Here is a 22,283-nt window from a genome sequence, read left to right on the forward strand (position 1 = left end):
TGGTAGATGCCCCAATTCCCACTACAAGCTCAGACATCCATGGTAGGCGCCTGCACTTGTGGTGGAGTGCCTATTATAGACGCCCCACCATAGGTGTAGGCGCCTACCATGGACACCTGAGCCTACTGTGGGGAGTCTATTATAGAATCCCATATATTTTTAAAAAATCAATTTTTTCGGTTGTCGACGATAATGTCACTTACCGGAGAAGATGATGTGTCGCCAGAGGAGTCACACTCGCGAGAGAATGTCAAGCTCCCTCCAATGGAAGAAAGTGATGAGAGAGAGTGAGTGTGACAGATGAAAGAAAATGGAAGAGGTGAGAAGGAGGCATGGAGGGGGAATGTAAAAAGGGGATGTGAAAGGGTATAGGAGTAGGAGTATAAATGCATGGAGGAAAGAAAAGAATAATGAAAGGAAGCTGGAAATTAGAAACTCAAACTCATAACTCAATATTTTCTCATGAAATACAATGACAGTAACTTGCCTATTATATAGGCTGATACTACGCTAATTAATCGGAAATGCAATCCCACGTTTTACTATACTATCAACAAACCAAACTCATGAACCACTAACCTCAAAATAAGGAAACTAACTAATCACTAACTCCAAGCATGCTATGCTAATCTACTGGCTTCAATACCCACGTTCCTAAACTCTAGGAAGAAACTTTGAAGGACCAATTCCAACACAACCCCTTCCTTCAAAGTTTGGGAGTTCAATAATAATAAAAAAAAACGAGACTGATTACCCATATCGCCATGGATACTCAAAATTTTCATAACTTTTATCTGAATTGGATTGCAACCACGAACACGACCACACGACGACGAACCCTTGACTTGAACTCGACATACTTTGATTCTCGACACTCAAGATACCTCAACCACGACTTTCACGACACACCCGCGACACACAAGTTTAGAAGAGCTCATTCTCTTCTTCTTCAACCTTTTGAGCATAATTAGTCTGTTCTTTCACTTGCTAATCCCTTTAATTATCCCAACACCTATCTTCTTTGTGACCATACCTCTTGCAATAGTAACATTGGATGCTACTCATGGATGAACTTTGTCCTTCGAATTGACCACGACCACCACTTTATTCATAACCACGACCGTGACCCCAACCTCGATCTCAATCACGACTATTCTCAAACTTTCCTTGCACTTGAAAAGCTTTTTCTTCCACTTCTTAATCACCCTTATCAATTTTTTCTTCATGAGCCATCATGGAACTCGTCAACTCATCAAATGTATAAGTTACCAAGTCCTTAGACTCCAATATGGCAATCACAACATGCTTATAATTCTTTACTTTACTAAGACTTCTCAACACCTTACTGACAATAGTCTCATTGGTGATAGTATCACCATATATTCTCATTTAACTCAAAACTCCTGATACTCTAGACAAGAAATTTTGAACTGGTTCTTTATCTTGCATTGCCATACTCTCAAAACTACTACGAAGTGTTTGTAATTTAACAACAATTACGTTCTTATCACCAAAAAATTCTTGCTTCATAATTTCCCATGCTTTCTTGGATGTAGATGCATCGGAAATTCATCGGAAATCCAATGCCGATTGAATGAACAAAAGAGCCTTTGCATATCTTTTTCGATTTTCTCGCAACTTTTGATCGGGTGTAGTCGAAACCTCCTTTGGTTCTTCATACCCTTGCTTCACAATATCCCATAACTCTTGAGACTTGAACAAAATCCTCATCTTGAGACTCCATAGATGGTAATTCTCCCCCTTAAATATTGGTATTAAGGGTTGCGACGACGAGTTAACACCACAACTTGCCATTGTTATCAAACAACACACTCATAAAGTTTTTACTCAAAAAAAACGTAGAACTCACAACTCAAACTCACATAAATCTTATTATATTTTTTTTATGTTTTGGATCGAACCTGGATTAGCTCTGATACCATGTTAATTTTGGAGGAGGAAAGAAAAGAATAATGAAAGGAAGCTAAAAAAATAAACTCAAACTCGTAACTCAATATTTTCTCATGAAATACAATGTTAGTAACTTGCCTATTATATAGGTTGATACTAAGCTAATTAATTGGTAATGCAATCCCACATTTTACTCTACTAACCAACAAACCAAACTCATGAACCACTAACCTTAAAATAAAGAAACTAACTAACCACTAACTCCAAGCATGCTATGCTAATCTACTGACTTCAATACCCACGTTCCTAAACTCTAGGAAGAAACTTTGAAGGACCAATTCCAACCACCATGTATGTATTTTGGTGCATTTAGGGTGTTATTAGGAAAAATAGGACCTCATTTAGCAACTCATGAGAAGAATGATATGAAAGGCTGCAAATAGAACGAGTTTTTTCGAACATCATTACTCTAAAATTTGTCTGATAATGCAAGCTAGTATTATGAAATAGATGAACTTCTTTTTTTTTTGGAAAAATGGATCAGAATACCCCCAACTTTGGGCGGTCCGCTTTTAATACCCCCAACTTTGGATTATTTTTAAATACCCCCAACTTTGGGGTGGTCCGCCAAAAATGCACCATTACCTGTTATGACCGGATGAACTGGTAAACCAAAAAACCACCCCCTCTGCTCATCTCTCTCTCTCCTCTACCACCCCTCCTCTCTCCTCATCTACCTGCACCCTTTCTCTCTCTTCTACCACCACCATACCACCCTTTCTCTCTCCTCTACCACCCCCTCCTCTTTCCTCATCTACCTCACCACCTCCCACCATGCCACTGCTTGCCACGCACCACAACACCGCCACACCGCCACACCGCCACACCTTCCACCTACACTACCACAGCACCATCTCCACTTTCACCACAGCAACATCACCACAATCTCCATTCTCACCAACATGGGGGTGTTTTTGCTCAAATTTTGAGTCGGTGGTTGTGGTAATGGTGGGTTGAGGTGAGGTTTTGAGTGGTTTTTAGTGGTTGGGGTGGGTTGAAATGGAGTTTCGGGTGGTTAAGGCGGGGTTTTGGGTGGTGGGTGGTTGGTCAGGGTTTCTGGTGGTTAAGGCGAGTTTTTGGTGCAGGTGGTTGGGTCGAGGTTTTGGGTGGTGGTGGGTCGAAGGGGGTGGGCTGGATGCTTGTGGTGTCGAATGGGGTGGGAATGGGTGCTGTTGGGACGGGGGTTAGGGCAGTGGGGGGCGAGGGAGGGTCTGGGGTGGGGGGAGAGGGTTTGCAGCCGACGAGGGGAGAGGGAGGGTCTGGGGTGGGGGGAGGGTTTGCAGCCAGGGAGGGAGAGGGAGGGTCTGGGGTGGGGGGAGAGGGAGGTCTGGGGTGGGGGGAGAGGGTTTGCAGCCGGGAGGGAGAGGGAGGGTCTGGGGTGGGGAGAGGGTGGTTGATGTGGTGGTGGGTAGGAGTCGAAATTAAAAATAAACGAGAAATAAAAAAATTACCTGGTTAACAGGTTACAAGTCATCTGGGTGCATTTTTGGTGGACCTCCTCAATAGTTGGGGGTATTTAAAAATAACTCATAGTTGGGGGTATTAAAAGCGGACGGGCCAAAGTTGGGGGTATTCTGATCCATTTTTCCTTTTTTTTTTTATAAGAATCAAATTGATGTATTTGATAGAGAAGATATTCAGCTTTAGCACTGGATCTTGCAACTACCTGTTGTTTTTTTATTTTTCCAGGGTACAAGTGAATCAGCAAGTAAAATACAAAAGCCAGTGGTGGATTTCCTAGAGATTGGACATTCAGCCCAATCACTGTCAATATAAGTTGTGAGATGAGCAGAAGATCTTGCAGCTAGTAGAATGCCTTGTCCAGGGCTGCCTAGGAGGTATCTTAAGACTCTCTTTGCAGCCTGCATATGAACTGAAGTGGGCCTTTGCATGAATTGGCTCAGATTGTGTACTGCAAAAGCTATGTCTGGTCTTGTTATGGTCAAGTAGATGAGTTTACCTACTAGATGTTGGTAGTCAGTAGGTTGTGAGAGAGAGGGCCCCATGTCATGAGTAAGTTTCATGTGAGGGTCTACAGGAAGCTTCAAAGGTTTGCTGCCACTCAGGTGATATTCCTTGATCAAATCCATGACATATTTCCTTTGGGACAAGAAGAATCCATCATGGGACCTATGTACATCAATTCACAGGAAGTAACTAAGAGGACCAAGGTCTTTCATGTGGAATTGATATGCAAGAAAGCCTTTGACCTCACTTATGAGTTGTGAGTTGTTTCCATCAATTAACAGGTCATCTACATAGCATAACAATGTGATGACTTGAGTATGTTTTCTCTTGATGAAGAGAGAATAATCTGCCTTGGATGGTACAAAGCAAAAATTGATGAGAGCAACAGATAGCTTTGTAAACCACTGCCTAGGTGCCTGCTTGAGTCCATACAGTGACTTTTGCAGTTTGCACACTTTGGTGGGGTGAGCTTCTACAAAGACTTTCTCCCCCTGTCCAACCACAATGGGTACATTAGGACCAGAGTACCCAGGAGGTACCTTCATAAACACATCTTCCAATAAATCTCCATGAAGAAAAGCATTCTTCACATCCATTTGGTGTACACACCAATCTTCTATTGCAGTTACTGCCAATAGGGACCTCACAGTGGTCATTTTTGCCACTGGAGCAAAAGTCTCAGCATAGTCTATGCCTTCTCTTTGTCTACATCCCAGCACCACCAATCTAGCTTTGTGCTCTTCTACACTCCTATCAGCATGAAACTTGGTTTTGAAAATCCACTTGCATCCTATAGCTCTTTTCCCAAGGGGGATAGTGGTCAATTCCCATGTACCACTAGTTTCCAAGGCTTGTAGCTCTTGGTTAATTGCTTGCACACACTTCTGTTTCACTAGTGCAGTTTTGAAATCGGTAGGATCTTGGACTTGAGCTGTTTATGCTAGAAATGCAAAGAACTTTGAATCAATTCTTATTTCAGCCATGTTGGCAACATGAGTAGATGACTCAGTCGTTGCATATCCACTCTTCAGGTTAGTTGTGTAATCATCAAGCCATGTTGGTGGTTTGGTTTGTCTAGTAGATCTTCTCAAGGATGGTTCATGAATTACAGGTTGTGCAGGTGATGGTGGTTGTTGTGGTTCAGGTTCATTATCACCAAGTTAAGTAGGTGGTGGGTGTATAATGTTTGGTTCAAGATTAGGCTCAGGTTTAAGGTTTATTTCTGTTTCAGTGTATGTGTTATTTTTAATGGCTAAGCTATCTGATGTCTTAGAGATAGGTTGTGGTTGAAGGTAGTGTGTTTGGGCTTGGTTGTGTTTGTTACATTGGAAGATATGCTCATAGAATTTCACATGTCTGGTGATGAAAGTTTAGTTGGTTGTCAGATTCAACAGCTTGTAACCTCTCTAATTACTAGGGTATCCTAGAAACACACAAGGAATCCCCCTTGCTTGCAGTTTGTCTCTAGTTCTAGTTGGGTTATTGGCCATGGTTAAGCACCCAAAAGCCTTAAGATGGTCATATGTAGGCTTTTTGTCAGATAATTTCTCAAAAGGAGTGACATTACCAAGCACTAAATTTGTCAATTTGTTTATAATATGCATTGCAGTCAATACACAGTCACCCCAATAGGATAGAGGTAACCCAACTTGCATATTCAAAGCCCTAGCCATTTCAAGCACATTCCTGTGTTTTCTCTCTACTCTTCCATTCTGTTGTGGGGTGTCCACACTAGAAGTTTGGTGTATAATTCCTTGATCACCAAAAAATTCCTTGCATTCTCCTTCTTTAAATTCTAAGGCATTGTCTGACCTTATAATCTTTATGGACACACCAAATTGATTCTCAACAAATTTATCAAACAGCAATATCACACTCAATGCATCAGACTTCAATGCTAGCAGATAAACCCATGTTGCTCTTGAATAATCATCTACTATTGTCAGAAAGTACCTGTATCTTTCTCTAGTACAAACCTTATAAGGCCCCCCAGATGTCAATATGAACAAGGTTAAAAGGTAAGCAAGCAATTGAGTCACTCAAAGAGTAAGGCAACTTTGTAAATCTAGCCATTGGACAGGTTAGACAAATATCATTAGATTTAGCACAAGCATCTGCAATACATTCAATTAACTTTAACTTGTTCATTGGTGCATCTCCTAATCTCTTATACCACAAGACATAATCATTTCTTTTACTAGTTACATGATTTACATTTGAGATCTGCTATTCCATTTATGTAATCATGTTAACTTCTACTTTATTCTCATCTTCTTTCCCTGCCTCTGCTAAGGAAGAAGCTAACTTCTCGAGTTCACCATACACCTTCTTCAATAGAGTATTCACCAGGTAGTACAACCCTCCTTGAGCCTTTCCAATTCCTTTAATGATCTGAGAAGCTGAGTCCTGGATGATACAAAACGCACGATAAAATATCACTCTACATATGTCCTACTGCACAAGCTTGTTCACATACAACATGTTGTGCTTAAACTTAGGGACACACAACACAATATGTAATTTCAGATTGTTTTCCAGCCTCACAGCACTAATATGTGTGATGGCAACAGTCTTTCCATTTGGCAGGTTTATTTTAGGTTTATTTTTGGTTTCTTCAAACTCAGATAACAAGCTCAAAGCACAAGTCATGTGAGCTGAAGCTCTAGAATCAATAATCCATGCATTCATGTTACTAGAAGCTGAATAACATGGTACCATATACCTGCAAATGTAGTATCCAGTTCTTCCTCAGTTTCTGAACCAGATTTTGTAGTCTTTGAGATTGAAGGGAGCAATTTTAGGAGTTGTTCAAGCTGATGTTGGCTGATTACAGTAGGTCCAGCTTCATTCTGGCTTTGAACATTAACCACCATCTTGTTGGTTTTAGGCTTGTTCCACCTTCTACTTGCTCCAAAGGATGTTTCTTCTTTGTTGTTGTATTTGTTCTGCTTCTTGTTCTTAGGATGTCCTTTAGGAAATCCAATGACATGCCAACAAGCTTCATCATTGTGATATTTTCCACCGCACACAGATTATCCTCCTTCATGACTTGCACCATTGTTGTACATTGCAAATGTTTCAATGTTGAGTTTGGATATGTTCAGGATCTCTCTCTGAGACTCTTCTTGCTGCAGAGATGAACAAGATGTTTCTATAGAAGTCAAGAGGGATTGCATAAGCATTTGAGACCTTTGAGCTATAAAATATTCATCCAACCCATTTAGGAATTGAAACAGTTGTTGCTCTTCTTTGTGAGTTTGCAGAGCCTCAACAAAGGCAGTGATTTCAGCTATTACACTAGTTATAGCTGGCAGTTGATTTAGGGACTCAAGTTCTTCCCACATTTCTTTCATCTTAGCGTAATAGTCATTCACAAATCCACCATTTTGTTTTGTTTCATATACACCTTTATTAAGTCTATATTTGGTAGACCCATTTGTCTGACAGTTGCTTCTCTCCAGGTGTAGCCATATTTCTCTAGCTGTATAAAGATAAAAGATGGATTTTTTGATCTGTTCAGAGATAGAACCATGAATGCAAGCAATGACAATGTGGTTACAAGTGTCCCATTGTTCTTGCTTTTGAGTATCTTCTTTATCTCTTGTAACCAACCCAGTTACAAACCCCAACTTCCTCTTAGATGCAAGACTGATCTCCATAGACCTTCTCCATGATCTGTAGTTAGCTGAACCTTGCAATTTTTCTATAGAGACTGAGTTAGGGTCATCAGAAGGATGGATATAGAGTGGATGTCGGATATCTGAAAGGCTAATTGTTTCTTTTCCACCAGCCATTTCTGCCAGGTTTTAAAGTTTGAGGTTTTTTTATTTTTTTTTGAAAGAAGAGGTTGAAGAATAACAACTGAACACGAGAAAGGTCTCCTACAATTTCTCTCTTATTACTGGACGAACCAGTAACGTTGATACCATGTTGAGTAAGGCATGGTTACTCAAGGAAGAAGACAGTAAGCAAGAGAGAATTGCGGTGCATTCAAGTTGATTTCATTCCAGGTAATAATCTGTTTAGACAACAGCACACCTACTATTTATATAGTGATATCATCAGCAATCCCTAAGATGATTCACACTAGAGGACAAAAGATAAAATGCTTACAAACTAGTAGTTAATAATCAAGATCTGGACTGACTAAGATATCTGGGCTAGACCATATAAACCGGGCTATAATTGGTCCATATTTCATCCGAGGAAAACTCCTCTGACGCCTAAGTCTAATAAAGATAAAGGCAAGTACTGTGTAATTATGATTGTGAACGTACTTTTATGGGTATTTATAGGAGGCGATAGTGTCGCAAGATAGGTAGGACACTAACATTAACGCAAACATGTAATGTTAGTGTGATAATAGTTGTCTTAACTTAATTTAATGAACTTGTTAATGTTAGTGTGATAATAGTTGTCTTATTAACGCAAATAAGTGAAGTACTAAAAATTAGTGTATGGTATGCATTTAGTTAGTTGATTTATTGAGTTAACTTTTAGAGATAGTTGGTAATTAAGGAGTATGAACATTAACAATAAACTAAGAATCCCGTTGTAATGAATTGATAGCTTCTTATTGGGAATGAATTGATGACATGAGTTAGTTACTTTGTTAGTAACTTTTAGAAAGTAATAAGTTCCATTAGAAAGACTTTGTTATCACTTTGTAATTAATTAAGTATGAATGAATAGAAAGATTTTTAAATATATTATATGTTGAAATATGACTAGTAGTTTATGTTTACTAAGACTAACTAATATGCGAATTTCAATTACTAAATTAGATATAAGTTGGCAATTTCATTAAAGAGGTCTCAATTACATTAGTAGATGTTAAGTAAATTGTAAAAAGTTAGAATTGTTATATATAGTTATAAATATGGAATTACAATAGAAAGATGTATTAGTATAGCTAGTATATAATATGAATTATGATTCTACTCCTTATTTCTTTAATCTCTATTATATAAGGGAAGGGGGGAGCAATGGTGTCCTCTTTTGAAATGCCTATTTTTCCCCTTCCCTTTCTAAATTACAAAAGGATTGTCAAAATCAAAATTGGCACTAAAAAAAAACTACCGAAAATTAATTTACAACACTCACTCACTCATAAATTTGAAGAACTTTACAAATCACTCATACAATTGAGAAAATCACATTATAAAAAATCACGCAAATCACTCAAATAATCAGAAAACTTTATCAAAACTTAAAATTAACATACAAACTAAAACTAATAACCTAGAACGTCAATACATACAAAAACATTTACAAAAATTTACTTACAAATCACTATTCTCAAGAACCATTCACAATTAATATGGGTCATGATAAAAAATAGAGTTGTATTTGTAGTAAAATCAGAATTAGAAGCTAGACAAGAAAAAAAATTATTTACTTTTTTATAGTGTTTCCTATATATAATAAAAAATCTACATATATTTGGACCTATCTTTTTCTATTATATAATAGCAATTAATTATCAACGTAAAAAGATTTATGTAAAATATCATTCAAGAATTAAAGTACAACATATATCTATTATATAAGAGAAGGGGGGAGCTATGGTGTTCCCAAATGAAGAGACTATGTTACCCCCTTCCCATTCTAAATTACAAATTCACATACAAATCAAATGGGGCTTCAAACAAAAATACCAAAAATATAATTATAACAATCACTCGCAAACTACTACCTCTGAAAAAATTGACTTGAAATCAAAGTGTCCACTTTCTTTACAATTTATGAAGTATTGTACTTAATTCAAAAATCAACTAAAAAATTATAATATTAGAAATCATAAATAAATTCAATAAAATTTCTATTTTGTTCATAGAATTTAACTTTGAAAAGTAAAAAAAAAAACAAAAAAAATGGTGAGAGACTAAAGTGACAGAAACTAAACTAATCAAATTTTGCAACTAAAAACAATTATACTTCGTATGTCTAATTTTCAACTCTTATGTCGAAAAAAATCGAGTTTTCTGTTTCGAAAAACAATTCAAGCACGCATCGCGTGCAAAAAATTCTAGTATTAAAGTATTGAACGCGAAGTCGTGAGATGATAATGACTTTATTATGTGAAGGTCGAGGTGTGTTGATTAGTGGTTGAACCCCTAAATTGGAGTCATGTTGCTTCATGGTTATAAGTGATTTTTGTTAGTATTTATAGATGACTTAAATATCAGACAGAATAATGTAGTGATGTTTTATTGAGTTAGTAGTGGTGTCAAAAAAAGATTTGATCGATGGGTCAACCTGATTCTGACTTGACTTGAACCTAGTTCGACCTGTGAAGGTCAGTCTCCAGACCTGACCGAAACTTGACCTCGGCACCCGGCAAGATTATATCCAGACCTGTTCAGACATACCTGCTTTCAAACTCGAACCCGACCGTAATCAACAAGATATTATTAAAATTCAATTATTTTTTTATATCTACAAAATCATTTAAATATGTTAATTTATAAATTTGCTTACATTTAATAATTAATTAAATAAAAAATTAAATTACCTTCAATTTGACTATTTGAAGGGCTACACTTTCAATATTATGTATTGGTTTATATTTTTATTTTATTTATTTTTGAATTATTTATGTACATTACTCTCTTGTTTTAATTTGACACTAGTGTTTAGGCCCGGGCGATGCCTCGGGGTTAATCTGTGCTACAATTTAATAGTAGTTAAATAAGTCATCTCATAATCATTTAAAAAGTTATGCCATTCATTATACGGATTTCGAAAGTTCTCTTTTCAAACATCATCATTAGTTTTGATTAAATAAGCATTAATAGTATAGTGGAGTGATGGTTGTATCTCTTTCTTTTATACTTGAGGTTGTGGGATCGAATGTTCACGTATGCTTCTTTTTTACTATATGAGAAAGACGTGGATAGAATGTTACTCAATAAGGGATGGTGACACATGGCACATATACATTCTAAGGAATGCTTCTCAATATATTAGACGTGGATGCGGCCTAGGCCCGTATTTAATACAGACTTATGATCAAATTTTGTTTATAGTATTACAATAAATATGGTATCATACATACATAATTAATTTTAATGAACATGCAAATTTATTTATTTTTAAGGATGCAAGGGATATGTTAAATAACATTAACTAATTACAACACATATTTATAATTTTTCGGAGATATGGATCACTAAGAGATGTTAGATCAAATGGTGATTCTTTGAAAATCATTACATAAGGTCTGGGGTTCTAGCCCATTTGTTGGTTAACAAAAACGTGGCAAACTTCTAGTGGCAGGAGGAGGATGCCACGTGGCACATCGACGTTGTTTCGCACGCCTTTTAATATATTTGTATAGATTTATTGATGCATCTTATTAAAGTCACAATGTCAACATGCATAATGTATGTATATACAAAGTATATTAACATTTTTTGCTTATCCAAATCTTTGATTTAATTTTAGTACATATCTTTTTTGGTTATCCAAATCATTGATGTAATTTAGTATTTCTCAGTTTTGTAACTGTGGATAGGATTATTTGATCCCTTTTTGGCTATTAGTGTCTTAGTACTTACTAATGTCGTCTTATTAATTTACTTGTTGCTTTGCATAATGTAAATGCTTCCATAAAATATTATAGTTTAATTATTATGCAACATATAATTAAGAACTTAGCTTATTTGATTGAAGAACAAAATTAGGCAATTGAATCGAGATAATCTAATATTATAAATTAATTCAAAAAATAGAATACCTATGTCACTATCATAGGAATTTACAAAAATCAAATTGATGAATTAATAAACAGCAAGCAGCCAACAGTAACAACCAAAAGCTTCAAGCAGAAACAATACAAAGCTAGAAACAGCAGCAGTCGAACGAGGAGAGAGAAACGCCTGCAAGGTTTTTGTGTTTTCTGGTGAGATCCCAATGCTATCCGGCAAGATCTTTACGCTTTTTAGCAAAATCTTTTCGTTTTCTGGCGAGATCTACAAGTTTGTCGCCAGATCTTAAAGTTTTCGGCGAGAAAAAGAAGAAACCAGTGAGAAGTCAAGAAGATAAAATGCTTTCTGGCGAGATATACAAGTTTTCTGGCGAGAAAGAGACGAAACCAGCGATAACTCAAGAACATAACATGCTCTCTGACGAGATATATAAGTTTTCCGGCGAGAGAGTGAATAAATGAAGAAGTTAGAGGAGTCGCTGATGAGACAGAATGAAAGAATAAACGATTGAAGAGATGGGATGAGGCAAGAGAGTGAATTAATGAAGAAGTTCCAGCGAGAAAGCTAGTTGATGAATGATGAGAGAGAGAAGAGACTAGAGAGTGAGCAGTGAGTTGTTTGTGACAGAGAGAGACGCGTTGTTTGTGAGAGAAATCACAAATGAGAGTTAGGTATAGGTTTTCATTTTAGGGTTTGGTTTTTATAGAAGGTTGCTTAAAGGGTCGTTTTAAACCGTTGGATTAGATCTAACGGTTATGATAGAAAGAGAGGAGAGATTAGGATTTTTGAAAATAAAGGGGACATTGGATCATTTTAGACCATTGGATCAACAAGATTATTCACTTTTACAAATCAAAGGCTATAATTTAGGATTCATGTGTTTATTTTTTGACCAATGAGATTTGAGTAACGATAATATTTATCGATTATGGCAAAAAATATATTGAATAACCAATTAACGCTATATTAATATTATTATTATTATTATTATTATTATTATTATTATTATTATTGTTATTATTATTATTATTATTATTATTATTATTATTATCATTATTGTTGTTGCTGTTATCATGTTATTTTATTATTATTATTTCAAATCGTAATGCGTACCCTAATCGATTCATTTATATTTTATATAAATCTAGAATTGATCGTATACTTGTAGTTAATATATAATTCTCATTATATTATCGGTAGTTATATTGTTAGAGCATATTAAGAGTCGATGCTCCTCATACTCGTTAATAATCAATCACGTATTCGCTATAATGGTTCCAATATTATAATCGTCCTAATATATTTAAGCCTATTGATAAAATAGGTTCTTTATAGTCACATATATATACAAAGTTAAGAGAATACCATAAATACTATATTTAGTAACTCGTAAGTACTTGTTAACAATTAACCTATTGATGTTACTTTTTAATAAGTTATAGTTAGCTTTTATATGGGATAATGATTTAGGGATATAATTTATTATTAGTAGTACTGTGCAATATATGAACCCTCGTTATAACTTGTAGGCTTATATAACTGTCGATTGTAAATCTTTATGATGTAATTATCATTTTATGTGTATTGTATTTATTGTTATTGTTATTGTTATTGTTATTGTTATTGTTATTGTTATTGTTATTGTTATTGTTATTGTTATTGTTATTGTTATTGTTATCGTTATCGTTATCGTTATCGTTATTGTTATTGTTATTGTTATTGTTATTGTTATTATTCCTCTTCGTATTTGTATTACTATAATAATAAATCTTTTACGCAGTTGACTTGTCGAAATAAGAGTTGACTAAGAGAATACACAAACATCACGATAATCAATATAATGTTTTTGTTGGTTTTTCGTTATTACCCATATATTAATTGCACACACATATTCATATATATGTTGATCTTAATACTTTTATTAATACGATTCGTTTCCATATATATACAAAGTTAAGACAAGATCACAAATACTATACTAGTATTAAACTATAGTATAACATAAAAACAATTAACTTAAATAATCTTATAGCTTATAAAGATAAGGGAGTGTTATTGTTGTTAATCTTATACTAGTACTAAACTATATGGTTATGAACAAGTTACTACTTGTTAACTATTGTATTTAACTTATGGTTGTTACTTGTTAACAGTTAACTTATGGTTGTTACTTGTTAACAGTTAACACCCCGAAATATCTCTGAAATTTTCACGCGTTAATTATTATTATTTGAGTGTTAAACTATATTTCACTAATATATTTTTAGAAAGTATAAATATATATTTTTACATCTACATTATTTTAATCGATATTGTTCAATGTGTTTATAATGTGTTTTATTTGTGTGGCATTGTTGTTAGTCGTATAATGTTTGTATCTGCGTTATTTATACGAACGGACAATGTGGTGCTCGTGTCTGTGCCGAGTATAAAATGTGATAGTATAGTGCGTGCGTAATTGCATTATGTTAGTAATTATAATTTTTAATTTTGAAAATACTTACTTATACATATTATTTTTTGAACGTTTTTACTTGGTGACTGAAATTTACATTGTACTAGTGTTTCTGTCGTACATTGTGTGTGTATTAGGAGGTCCGAAATTTCTGTTTTTTATTTATAGTATACGAAGAGTCTTTGGACAGCTTTATTTTGAATTCTTGTAACGTTACAATAATCAAGAGATTATCCCTTCATATACCTCCCTTAATGCACATTTTAATCACCATCTTTTCACCTTCATTTTCTGAAAATAAAATCAGAAAATTTCCCCCCTTGTCATTTCATTTTCACACGCCTAAACCAAAGAGAATGGAGAGGAAAAGTCTTGGTTCTTCATTCACTATTTTCTCACAAAAATCAGTCCACATTTCTTGATTTCAAGCTATTTTTGCACCGGTTTTCAAGCACGTGTTGAGATCGTTGTGTTTGTGTTCGTAGGAGTCGAAGGTGGTGATATTCCACAAGGTGTTTAGAGTACATTTGAAGCTTTCTACTACGTTTATCTGCAAGAAAAGGACACTAGCGTTATTCTAGTTCGGTAGGGTATAGATTTTGAACTTAGGTTGTTAGAAATGCGTTAGAGAATGTAGTATCATGCTAGGTGGAACTAGAGGATTGTATGAACAAAGTATTATGTGGTTTTTATGGTTGTTGGTGTTCTTTTCATATTTTGGATTTCTACTATGATCATATTGATAGGACATGTCAATTAGTTGTCTTCTTTTTGGTGGTTGTGGTTGAGTTTATTTGATTGGTTCTCTTTGATTTTGCCTTGGATTTGAGTTGTTGTTGTTATTGGTGAAGTTTAGACACATGTGAAGGTGTTTGGTGTTGTGTGTTGGCGTGAGTTGAGTTGGAGTTGACGTAGGAGGCTAGTGCATATTTCGTGGGGCTTTCAGTGAGCGAACGAGCGAAGCTCGCAGGCCATGACAGTAGCTGCTCGCGACTCGCGAGCCCCCTCGCGACTCGCGATGGCTGGGTGTCACGACCCGCGACGAGGGGCCTGTCCCCTAGGTCGTGCTACTGTGATTTAAATTCCTTTTGGTTTACAGCCTATGTATCTTTGCTTGGTTGGTCTTAGGTATGTATACTAAGGGTGTTAGAGTAAACTTTGGTTGGTTTAAGTGTTACATTAAGGGTATGTGCCCAATTGTGTTGGGTAGCTTTTGGTTATTTGCCTTGAAATGGGTCGGTTGCTAGTGCTTGGCTATGTAAGCTCGTGATGGAACCTTGATGAGTAAGATTGTTTTGGTTTGCTCTTATAACTTGTTTTAAATACGTTGAAAGTTGAATTTGGATTAGTTGGCGTATACCTTGACACGTATACTTGTACGTTGTTGAGTAGTGTGATTCTCGGAACGATATGGTTTTAGAGGTCTCTATCAGGTGATCCTTAGAACGGTATGGTTCTAGGAACTTCAGTTTGATTGTCCTAAGGGTGGCATGGTCCTAGGAATTTATGTTTGATTATCTTAAGGGCGGTATGGTCCTAGGATTTGGTTACTAACCTTGGGCGGTATGGTCCATTGGTTTAATTTACGGGTGGTATGATCCGTAAAATTTAGCTATTCGAAAAGGGCGGTATGGTTCCTCAAATATGCAGGTTATTCGAAAAGGGCGGTATGGTTCCTCGAATAAGCAACGTAGGCCTTGGGCGGCATGGTCCAATAAGTCTACTCACAGGCGGCATGGTCTGTTGTGTTTGAGCTTGTTGACCGCATTTGTTGCATGGTTGACGGGGATTTGTTGTGATAGTGGTTGCCTTATTTATTATTATGATCGATTGTACCTCGTAGTGAGTATGGTATCTTGATAACGTATTCTTTGATGTTGTTTCTAATTATTTAAGTTCTTTAGCTGTTTCTATTTGAGCTGGGAGAACTGCTAGTTACTCCCCACTGATTGTCGAAGTTGTTGAATTATTGTGCAGATGGTGATGCTGTTTAGAATTGTCACAGTTTGGACTGGGGTTGTGCGTTATAACCATGTGAGCAAGAAAGTGGTGCTTGTTATAGTGGACGAGCACTTTGAAGCTGGAATTAAGACTAGTTACTTAGTTGGTTTTAAGTAGCTACCTCTAGTTTTGTCTTATGTTTTGAACCACGGATTTCAGTTTTTGGTTTGAATTTACTCTATTTGAGGTTTCTTATGGTGATCTTATGACATTTTGAGAATTGTTGAAATGAGGGTATGGGACCTCATTTTCCCTTCTTATATAAACGATTTGGAGTTTGATTAATGTCTTTGAAGGCTTTACCTATTTATAGTTTAATATTCTACTCCTTAGAGTAGCATCTCCGTCTCATTGGTATTTTCGCTGCCATTATTTGTATCATTTTCTTTGCTATAGATCTCCACTTTTCTTTGATTTGGATGGGATGTTACATTATAAAGATAAGGGAGTGTTATTGTTGTTAATCTTATACTAGTACTAAACTATATGGTTGTTAACAAGTTACTACTTGTTAACTATTTTATTTAACTTATGGTTGTTACTTGTTAACAGTTGACTTATTTTAATAAGTTATGATTAACTATTTTACTTATCTTATGGTTGTTACATGTTCTTATTTGTATTACTATTGCTACTATTACTGTTATTATTTGTATTTTTTACCTATTATCATTTTCGTTTTGTGTTTATTTGTATTATTATTCTCATTACCATCATAGTTATTTATAAACTTATATATCAATCATAATGCTTATAATAATAAATCATTTATATAAAGTTTGGAATCGATCGTCTACTCATTATTATTGTCGTTGGTTATAATATATAATATTAAAACATATGAAGAGTCGTTCTACTCATTTACTCATTAGAGTCGTTTTACGCAGTTGATTATTAGAAATAAGAGTTGACTTAGACAATACACTAAACATCACGGTAATCAATATAGTGTTTTTATTGGTTTTTCATTGTCATCCTTATATTTATCACATACACACATATGTACGTATATATATATATATATATATATATATATAATATATATATATATATATACGTATATTTATATATATTATATTATATATATACGTATATATATATATATATATATATACGTATATAATATATATAATATATATATATACGTATAATTATATATATATATATACGTATATATATATATATATATACGTATATATATCGATCTTAATACTTTTATATATATATATATATATATACGTATATATATATATAATAAAGTATTAAGATCGATATATATATATATATATATAATATATATATATATATATATAATATATATAATATATATATATATATATATATATTATATAATATATATAATATATATATATATATATATATATATCGATCTTAATACTTTTATTAATATGATTCGTTTACCAAATACATAACAAAATCGAGATGACCCGACTAGGAATTACCCAAAGTTGAATTGACGTTAAATAGCGAATGGACCAGATGTTTCACAATGATCGAACTAAGGTCATTACTAATTCAACCCGAGTGCATTTGATTTAACTCAACCGTACATGAAAACTAAATACGACTTTCGCAAACTCGGCAAAAAAAATGTCAATGGCAATCATAGCCCGGGAATGGATCGACGTGTAAATGGAACGCTCAGACCTGTCCGGCACCCGGAAATCCAATGGTTCAAATGTGTTCGACCCAGAACCTGTTTGAGAACCTGTTTTGACACCACTAGAGTTATGGAACGGTAGTATACATAATATAGAATAAGAGCGTTAATTGTGAGTTGTTGGGGATTGAAAGCTTGTTATAACAAAAAGTGAATTATGTGATGACGTTCCAAGTAAACTAAAACGATTTCATAAATTGGTTAATACACCTCTAAGAGGTTTAATTAGACAGAACTCGACAATAATGTGTATTCAAGAGCCAAAAGAATTAGTTTTTTAAAAAGAGTATATTATTTGATTAAAATTTTCAGATATTAGATTGAGTAAGAATTATTCAACTAGAGTTAAAGAGAACTACCTTAACTAGTCTCTTCATCTAAAAATTGGAAAAAGATTAATCAATCATTGCTAATATTGAGACCTTTGGTTACAGTTTAGTTAGTTATGGACTAGATTATTGAGGTCGTATTCAACATGGATTTCAATGTATAAGTAAGATTGATTGATTAGTATTCTATTACAAGTAGTCATGAATTTGAACATGTAAGTAAGTGTAAGTTCATAATTGCTTTAATTAAGCCTCTATTATAAGTTTGAGTAGTTCCTATTATATATGAGCTCGACTCACTCTATGTAATTATGAGTTTGGTTCGCTAATGGTTTATTATTGATTATGTGAATTAGAATCCAACCAATGATATAATATGAACAGTATTTTACTTACCTTGAATTAATCTTCGTGTAATGAGCCTTGAGTTATAGAGTTCGAGTTAACTCTCGCTAGTTAATTGTAGCTGAGAGACCTATTGTGAGTTTTATGATTGTTTCATAACACTTTGAATATTATTGTTGAGATGTATCTAAATTGATAATCATGAAGTGCAAAGAGCATAACGTTTTATATGCAAGAGTATGAATACCATGCAACTAGTTTAGTAACTCTTGTTAGTTAATTCAAAGTGAGAGATCTGTTGTCGCTGTGGTTAATATTTTACGGAATATGATTATTTACTCATTGTGGTAGGTATGTTTAATAATTGTAATTGAAATGAATCTAGATGCATAACTATATTAGCCTTAACGTAAGCAATTATAGCTCTCTAAGAATGAAGTATCCTGATTGGTTTATTGTTCAAAGATTTTCAAGAATTATTATAACTATGGATGAATTCCAAGAATGATTTGATGTTGTAATGAACGATAATGAAATGTAATCTAAGGTGAAAGTAGTCTCGTCTCATTCGACGGATGAGGTAACACGAATAGTGCCCCATATGGACTGTGAAACTTGGGGACCTCACAGAGTAACCTGCTCATTGCTCTGTGCGAAACTTGTGGATTGCTGATTTGATCAGTGAAAAATGAACTTCGGACTAGTCGCAATTATTGGCCGAAAGTAAAGCGAATGGTTGGATGAAGGCCTCCACTGTCTGAGTGTAAGCTTTGTCTCCTCCGCCGCGTTCTCTTTCGCCTGGTCAAAAGAAAGTTATCTCAAATTATGAAAGTTATTTTGATATTGGATTCCTGATAAGGAATGATATCGTGATAAGTTGTTTAGATATTAGATTACCTATAAGGAATCATATTGTGGAAAGCTATTTGGATATTAGATTCCCGATAAGGATTCGTATCATGGTAAATTTCAATATTGGATTCCCGACAAGGAATCATATCTGGTAGTATAATGAATATTTTTTCAGTTTTAGAATATGGATATTGGTTTCCAAATAAGGAAGTATACATCATGCTAAGTTATACTGATGTTGGATTCCCGATAAGGAATCGTATCTTGTTATTGGATTCCTGGTAAGGAATCGTATCTTGTTATTTGATTTCCAAAAAGAAGTGGTTATACTAAAAGTTGTTATGTTATTCATTACTTGATAACGGTTTGTTTATAACAATATAAGAAAATGATTGATGGAGAGTGAAAGCGTAAGTTTGGATTTCTGATAAGAAATCAATGAAAGGTAATAAAGTATATTATTTATATATATCGGAGTTGGCAAACTTAGATTTCTAAAAAAGAGATTGTTATGTTTGAAAGATTAAGTAAATTTCTTTATATATGCAATATGCCTCTTTTGTGATGCTTGGAAGTCGCATGGTTGCGTTGTTGTGATGTGAATAATGGTATATTATATAAGAAATAATTGAATAATAATATAATATGTATGTTCAACAAGATTTGTTGCTAAGCATGCCGTGATGGATGTGATTGTTGAACTTATGGTGATTGTGTGAGAGTCGTTTTCAAAGTAAAAGTCACCAAAGCATGTGTTAAATATATTTACGGGTTTAGTACCCAGCTTTGCTGATGTGTGTGTATGTTGTTTTGTCATTTGTGGTCTGTCACTTGGTGGGTGGCAGTTTCCCTAAATGTTTCAGGTTAAAGTCATAAGTTAATGTTTTACATGTCGGCATCTTAATCTTCTCCACATGCTCTTGGAGCATGGTAGTAGAAAAAGGAGAAGAACGAAGTAAAACCGGTGCTTGGCAACAACCAACCTTGCTATTTCTTTTGGGATGAGATGACTCTTGGATTTCAGTACCATTAGGATCAACAACCAACCTTGCTATTTCTTTTGGGATGAGATGACTCTTGGATTTCAGTACCATTAGGATCATCTTCTTCGCTCCAATTTGCTCACTGGTGGTTCTTGAGTACTTCTTATGATCTAGATCACGCTGGCTTTGTTCACCCAGTCGACCACTAAGGAAAGATCCTATCTTTTTGACAGGATTGTGTGGCCTATTCAGGAGACGCTTGCTAGCGCGACCGGCCTGGGGAGTATGACTCGCCATGGCTTGAAATACATTAGCAACACTCTGGAGTTGTTCGAATGTACGTTTTAGGGGTTCAAAGATGTTGGGATGAGGGGCGTTGACCGTTTGGGCGGCTTGCCCTTATCTATCACCGGTTTGGACGAACCAACCACCGGTTGTGGGGGGTGTTAAAGCCTAGAGGGCCTCCTTCAAGAACCTTATTGTTCTCGGTTCCGTTGCCTCCATACCAGAGAATATTTTGCCGGTTATTGCTAATTGCTTAGGATCCATGGGTTTGATTGGTAAGCAGGATTGTGGCTTAATACTGTTATGTAAGGTATAGTTCTCCCTAGACTTGGGCATGGGCCGGGCCGAGCCTGTTCACGGGCTCGGCCCGCGGGCTTGAGGAAATGACGTGTCGGGCCGTGCCCGAAATTTTTAGATTTTGTCCACGGCTCGGCCCAACCCCGCGAGCCGGTCTCGTTCCTCCTGCTGGCTGGCCTGTGTTTTATGTTGTTTTTTTTTTTTTTTGCCAGTTCTAGGTTAAAAAAAACAAAGGAAAGGAGCGTTTAGCCCGCATGCCGGTCCACGGGGCATCTAGGTGGGCTCGTGCGGGCCTGAAATAAAATTTCTTGACTGTGACAGGCCCGCGGCCTACGTAGCGGACAACGGGTCGGGCCCAAATCGCGTCGGGCCGACCCACGTGCTGACCCGACCCATGCCCACCTCTGGTTCTCCCCTCCTTTTAGCACCAACTGTTCTGGTATGAAATAAATGTTTTGGGAATGAACCGGTATCACGTAAGCCGGTTTGAGGACCTGTAACGTACATAACACGTAAATTAAAGTAACCTCGGGGGTTGATCCGAGTAACATCCCTCCGATGCCTAAATCAGTAAAGATAAAGCTAGTAGCTCTCAAGTACTGTTAATTATGATTGTGAACGTACCTTTATGGCTCTAATCAGGGGGTATTTATTGGAGCCGGTAGTGTCCCAAACTAGGTAGGATACTTCTCCTATGGTTGAATACAATTCTATCATCTTTTCATGCTTCCTTTACGACCGTGAGCCTTGCTAAGATAGTAATGGATCACGCCTAGGCTCCTCAAGGATGCCCAGACAATACGCACCGGTTGGGTGCCCAATAAGGACCGGTATATATATCAGGCATACCGGCATCATATAGATTCTTATCCTAGTTCTTCGGTAATATCTGGATGATTTTACCATGACGGTCTTTGACGATCTGCATGGAACGGTAGGGAACTTTGACAGCATCCATACAATAGTATTATTGTTCTCACACATACACTCCAGTATAATCTTTATCATACGTCCGAGTGTACCATACAGTTAACGCTATTTTTTCTACTTAATACTTATTTGGAGCTTTCACTAGTCATGATGCTCATTTGGGAATATCCAAATGAGCAAAAAAATAACCTTGAGTGCATGAGACACCCGAATGTATGATAAATGTATCACACTCTAGTTGGAAAACAACCACATTATGACCTTGACGGCTCGTTTATTAGTCATTGATATATATTAGTAATGGGGAATGAATTTTAAGTGTAATATTACAAGAGAAACACACTCAAAATCTCGAGTGAGAGACAATTTCAACTCTCGAGTTTGTATTCTTTTCACCATGGAGAAACAATCTCACCCCTAAACTTGTGTATTTTCCTCGAAGGTGAGCAATTTTCATTACAACTTATTAGCACCTAC

At 35.5% G+C, this 22,283-nt stretch overlaps 1 protein-coding gene across 1 annotated transcript; it reads right to left on the minus strand.

Moving 5' to 3' along the window:
- Positions 1 to 3,614: 3,614 nt before the first annotated feature.
- Positions 3,615 to 4,061, minus strand: LOC109134451 (uncharacterized mitochondrial protein AtMg00240-like). Its single transcript, XM_019248192.1, has one exon. It carries the CDS (start codon positions 4,059 to 4,061, stop codon positions 3,615 to 3,617), a length of 447 nt encoding a protein of 148 aa, XP_019103737.1.
- Between the last annotated feature and the right edge of the window lie 18,222 nt (positions 4,062 to 22,283).

Source organism: Beta vulgaris, chromosome 2, assembly GCF_026745355.1.
Source record: "Beta vulgaris subsp. vulgaris cultivar EL10 chromosome 2, EL10.2, whole genome shotgun sequence".
NCBI lineage: Eukaryota > Viridiplantae > Streptophyta > Magnoliopsida > Caryophyllales > Amaranthaceae > Beta > Beta vulgaris.